The sequence below is a fragment of the Hypomesus transpacificus genome, unplaced genomic scaffold (genome assembly GCF_021917145.1).
Source record: "Hypomesus transpacificus isolate Combined female unplaced genomic scaffold, fHypTra1 scaffold_486, whole genome shotgun sequence".
In the NCBI taxonomy this organism is placed as follows: Eukaryota; Metazoa; Chordata; class Actinopteri; order Osmeriformes; family Osmeridae; genus Hypomesus; species Hypomesus transpacificus.
The window spans coordinates 33,787-39,860 of NW_025814001.1; the positions used below are offsets into that span (position 1 = coordinate 33,787).

A 6,074-nucleotide genomic window follows, 5' to 3' on the forward strand; every position below is an offset into this window, starting at 1 on the left:
CCCGGAACAAGTGTGTCTTGAGCCTTTTCTTGAAGGTGGGGAGACAGTCAGTGTCCCTGATGGAGGTGGGGAACTGGTTCCACCATTGGGGGGCCAGGCAGGAGAAGAGCTTGTGTTGGGACCTGGCAGTCTTGAGCGGTGGGACCACCAGGCGGTTGTCTGAGGAAGATCGTAGGTGACGTGTGGGGGTGTAAGGTTGCAGGAGAGACTTGATGTTGTCGGGTGCAGTCCCGTTCACTGCTCGGAAGGTCAGTACCAGGGTCTTGAATCTGATACGGGCGTTGATGGGTAGCCAGTGGAGGGAGATGAGGAGGGGGGTAACATGGGAGCGTCTGGGTAGATTGTAGACCAGGCGGGCCGCTGCGTTCTGAATCCTCTGAAGAGGGCGGGTTGCACATGCTGGGAGACCAGCGAGCAGCGAGTTGCAGTAGTCCAACTTGGAGAGGACCAGTGCTTGGACTAGCAGCTGGGTGGAGTGCTCAGACAGGTATCTCCTGATCTTCCGGATGTTGTAGAGAGTGAATCTACAAGACCGGGAGACTGCGGCAATGTGGGCCGTGAGGGAGAGCTCGTCATCCATGGTAACCCCAAGGTTCCTGGCAGAGGATGAAGGGGTCACCGTCGCAGATCCCAGGGTGATTGACAGATCATGGGAGATGGAGGGTTTAGCCGGGATGATGAGAAGTTCTGTTTTAGCGAGGTTCAGCTGGAGGTGGTGCTCGGTCATCCAGGCAGAGATGTCTGCGAGGCAGGCCTCAATCCTAGCTGAGATCCCCGGATCAGTCGGGGGAACGACAGGTACAGCTGCGTGTCGTCAGCGTAGCAGTGGTAGGAGAAGCCATGGGAGGTGATGATTGGTCCAAGTGAGGTGGTGTACAGAGAGAAGAGGAGGGGGCCAAGAACGGAGCCCTGTGGGACACCAGTGGAGAGCTGGCGAGGGCCTGACAGTTTGCCTCCCCAGGAGACCTGGTAGGATCTTCCCGACAGGTAGGATGATATCCACTGGAGTGCAGTGCCAGTGATGCCCATCTCAGAAAGTCTGGAGAGCAGGATTTGGTGGTTAACCGTGTCAAACGCTGCAGAAAGGTCCAGCAGAATGATGACGGATGACCTGGAAGCCGCTCTGGCAGACTGGAGGGCAGTGGTTACAGAAAGAAGGGCAGTCTCTGTGGAGTGGCCAGTCTTGAAGCCCGATTGGTTGGGGTCAAGCAGGTTGTTCTGAGAGAGAAAGTGAGACAGTTGGTTAGATACAGCACGTTCAATTGTTTTTGAAAAGAAGGGTAGCAGTGATACCAGTCTGTAGTCCTGGAGGATGGCAGGGTTAAGGGAGGGTTTTTTGAGTAGAGGGGTGACTCTGGCCTGTTTGAAGGCAGAGGGAAAGGTGCCGGAGGTAAGGGAGGAGTTTAGGACATGGAGAAGAAAAGTTATGATGGAGGGGGAGATGGTTTGAAAGAGAGGGGAGGGGATAGGATCAAGGGGACAGGAGGTGGGGCGATGAGAGAGAATGAGGTCAGAGAGCTCTGCCTCGGACAGGGGAGAGAAAGAGTTAAATATAGTTGAATGATTGTTTTGTTTTATTATGAGAGCTTTGTGTAGATACCAAGAATGACATGGTTATCTTTCAGGAAGAAGGAGTAATCAAGATTTCAGTGAACACAACATTAAAACAAAGTAACAAATATCCCTCTCATAATTCTCCACCTTGTACTCTCGTGGTAAAGGTGAAGTCTGAAGAACTTTCCTCAAAAGTTCTGATTAAGGTATGTTCTTTGTAGCCTGACGTTGTCATACTCATAATTCTAGTCAGAATATGAGTCTGAGAACTCTCCGTTGGGCTTTGACTACAGGGCGTGTTTCAAACGAGGCTGGAAAACAAATGCCTCTTCGCTCAATTGGATAGATCTACAACCAATCAGAGCAACAGAGTATGTGACGTATGTTAAGCACCACATAGTTGTTGTCAACAGAACTAAACTACAAGCAGACTTGAAGTATGCTTGAAGAATGAATACAAACGATTTTTGCCGGTGTTGTAAAATTAATTTAAGGGTAGGGAAGGTACTTGTTCACACGGTCAACCTTTTTGAGCGAAACAATAAAGGGCAATGCATATACGAAGTTCTCCGTTTAGGATTACAACTCCATCGGGGCCAGCTGATAAATTAAACTTTTACCAAATCCCGTAGGAAGGACGGCAAAAACATATTTACCATCGACAAATGCCTTGATTGCGTCTCTCTGTTCCTCTTTCAAAATGAATGCGCTGTCGATGTCTTCTAAAACAGACTCGATGGCAGTATCATAACATCCCAGATCTCCAGCGGTAGCCATGTTTGTTCAAAACGAATTCAACTTAAGCGCTCTTTTGTGACGTGAGTGATTACGTTACTGTTGATCATCTGTCCATCATCGTATAAAGCCTGCCCTGGCAATTTAATTGGTTCGCCCAGATTCTGTTTTTCTGTAGTTGGTCCCCAATACGAGACCCTCCAGACCCAACTTCCCGACCAAATTTTTTTGGGGCGGGGAGAAGTTGGGCTGGCAGCCAGGCTATGTTCTTTGTTCAACTACCGCCAAAACGGATAGCAAATGGTTGCTGGAGACGTGTTGTCTCAAGCAGGCCCTTTGAAGCTTGCAAGCTAGCAGGAGTTGAGGCTACCAATAAGTTGCCTTATTGGTAGCTGGCTTTGAAAACTGCTCATATTCTTTTACGTGACTAACTTTCAAATGTCTAATGAGGTTGGTGGTGTTGAAATTATTTTTAATGTGTCCTCCTCGTGATATACCCATGGCACACATATTACAAGCTTTTTAGAAACCGAATGTAGTGAACCCATTTGTGCTGTGCTTAGAAAAAGGGTCGCATTATCTGATCGCCTCTTTCGCTCAGCCTTTATAGCGACTACCGATTATACCGAGTATTTTAAATGATTAACGGCCGATAGTGATTCGCGACCGATCAATTGGAGGACCCTTACACTAAATGTTTTCGCTTTTTTGACTTAGGTAGCTGATCCATGATAGAAAGAGAGAAGGAGGCCCATTCAATTGCCCGTTTAAATACTCGTAATTTACAGGTATAGTGGGGGGAGAAAGGCGCTGATTACTCGATGAACTGCAGGTTTGGTACATACGACTTAAACTGAATTATCACAGCGTGCCCTTTCTGCGGGTTGGCCATGGCACTGATAATGCTAAGTTTGCAAATGTACGTATATGAGGGCCTCAGGGTGCTGGTTCTGGCTCTGGTTCTGTTAAGTCTGACTGGGACCAGACAACCAAACAGACCAGGGTCTTAAACAGGTACACTAGTTATGGTGTGTGTCAGCTGTATAGTGTGAGTGTGTACCTGTAGTATACAGCTGGTGATGTATGGCGTGTGTACCTGTAGTATACAGCTGGTGATGTCTGAGGCTATTTTGGCGTGGGGCGTGTCCTCAGTCTCTCCCTGGGGTGTGAGGTTGTGTTCTAGGCACGACTCCCACAGACCCACCAGCGCAACCCCGTGGCGCTCGATGGAGCTCGTCTCCCGGATCGCCGTGGTGATGTGCGTGATGCAGATCTCCACCACTGCCTGGTCGTTGTCATTGGTCAGATAGTCCTGCAGTGACAGGAACAGCACTTCACTAAAGGCTGGCATGAAGTATGCTCCTGAATGGTTTCATGTATTCATTTGTTTGGAATGGTTTGTGTGGATGTAGCCGTGCACCTAAATCTGTGTGTGTATGTAGGCATGACTCGTGTCAGGTGTGTGTTTTACACACCAGAGAGCAAGAGATGGCCTTGATATCCTCCAGGGCCTGTGACAACCCGTCCTCAATCTCCGAGTCGTCCAGCGAGAACAGGTCCCCGGCTCGAGACAGGTCCCTCTGGGCCAGAACCAGGCTGAACAGCTGGTGCATATTGGCTCACTACCGGACCCACTCAGTCAGGACCACATGGGCACAGCTAGGCTAGCTAGGGCTGGGCTAGCACCCTGCATAACAACCCATTTGAGAAGGGAAAGAGGTTGACTTGACAACTGGAGAAAACAACATCCAGCTTGGAGTATATTGATGTTAACTCTCTGAGGATAGGGATAACCAGGGGCCAAACGATCATGAGGAGATCAGTATGGTCTGGGAGGGCAATCCATCGGACACCTAAGAGGAGGGAGACAGAAAGAGCAGATAAGAGACAGATGATTATGCAGTAGTACATTTGTCTAAAAACGGATGCTAGGAAGAAAATGTTTGGAGGGTAACAACAATACAGCTATTCTCATCCACACTTCCCCTCATCTACTGCCTCCTGTCTAAAACCATCTTCCATTCGTCTACCATCATCTTCTCTCTCTCCCCACACCCTATCCCCCCCCCCCCCCCCCCCCCCCCCCCCCCCCCCCCCCCCCAGCACCTAACAGTGTGAGTTAATGTGTGATGCATGTGCCTTTCACATTCTTTTATATGTCACACACGTAATTGCCTGAATGAATGTGGGGTCTCAGAATTCTAATTTAAATCGTTAAGCATTAGTTACTCCTATTTTTCTAAGCCCTTTATAAACCATTACCACCTGAGAAAGGGAGACTATATTGACTTCTATAAACAGCAGCCATTGTTTCTTCTCTTTGAAATGTGACCACTATCCCTGTATGCAGGCCAAACAACAACTGAGAGGCAAACCCCTTCTTATTCTGTCTCTTTCACATACACACACATTCTCTTTACTCCATCTCTCTCTCACACAAAAACAAATGCATAGCACAGTACATTTACCTCTCAGACAGATATTTGTGAAAATGGACACACAAACTGGACTGATCACTCCTAAATTTGGAGCTGGAGAGGGAGAGGAGAAAGAGAGAGAGGGAGGGTGGGTGGTGAAAGAATAGAGATAAAAAGGAGAAAGAAAAGAGGAGTGAGAGGAGAGAGACAGAGTTATGTATAGTAGAAAAGAAGAGGTAGATAGTGTTTCAGTGTACTGAATTCCCGCCTCAACCTGCAGACCCTTAGCACAATGAACTCGCTTTCTACACACAAAAAGTTTCTCCACCACACAAATTATGTGATGATTGTCTATTGAAAGCGACGCTGTGTGTATGTGCGTGCATGCATACGTGTGTTCGACCAGAGTTTGGTCAGTCTGTGTAAGAAAAGCTGGCCACAGGAATTACGCTCTTAAACAATCAGCCAGTTACGGCTCAACAAGCTTAGGAATGCAACACACACACACAAGCAGGTGACTGTGCATTAGTTCCAGTGGGTCCCCCACAGCATGCTCTGTGTTACCCAGAGAGAGGACTTGTGAGTGGGGCACTGGGTTCACCCACCTTCAGGGTGATGGGTTGAGAAGGTGCTGGGGGTGCAGTCTGGAGTTTGGGTTGGGTTGGGACTAAACCTCCCTAGGACACTGTGACTGGGGGCCCCCCTCTAAGGCCGTTTGTCCACACTGCATTTTTCAGAGAGGAAGAGAGCTAAGGCTGTAAGAGAACACCGCCTCCTTTGTGGTCCATAAGACAGACCCCTCCCTCTTCTCCACCCCTCGGTTCCCTTTGTCTGTGCTCACTCACCCCTGTCTCTCTGTAATGGGCACCTGCCCTCCAACAAGCCATTGTCCCCTCCTTCCCTACTCTCGCTGGAGACCATGGAAGGAGAAAGGGATGAGAGGTAGATGCAATTGAAGGGGGGGGGGACAAGGGGAAAACAACAAACACAGGAATGTCACAGGACAGTGTTCTGTGAAATGTTGAAGTTCTTGTTAAACAGGTGCAACTCAACTTAGCCCCACACACAACAACAACATTTTGGTCGGGAAGTTGGGTCTGGAGAACCTCGGTTGGGGAAAAACTAAGTCCGAACAGGAGCTGTTCGGACCAAGCAAATTTTCAGGGCGGGCTTTATATGATGGACAGATGTAGCCTGGCTGCCAGCCCAACTTCTCCCTGCCCACAAAAAAATTTGGTCGCGAAGTCGGGTCTGGAGGGTCTCGTATTGGGAACAACTACATAAAACTAGGATCTGGGTGGACCAATGAAATTGCCAGGGCAGGCTTTATACGATGATGGACAGATGATCAACAGTAACGTAATCAAC

At 48.7% G+C, this 6,074-nt stretch overlaps 1 protein-coding gene across 1 annotated transcript; it reads right to left on the minus strand.

The window, feature by feature from the left end:
• Nucleotides 1-1,195: 1,195 nt before the first annotated feature.
• LOC124465401 (ventricular zone-expressed PH domain-containing protein-like) lies at nucleotides 1,196-3,902 on the minus strand (the record flags this gene model as incomplete). The annotated part of the gene is made up of 3 exons (XM_047017162.1): nucleotides 3,765-3,902; nucleotides 3,386-3,601; nucleotides 1,196-1,218 (listed from the first exon to the last, which is right to left on the minus strand). Coding segments are annotated over exons 1-3 (377 nt in total), but the record flags the coding sequence as incomplete, so codon positions are not given.
• Between the last annotated feature and the right edge of the window lie 2,172 nt (nucleotides 3,903-6,074).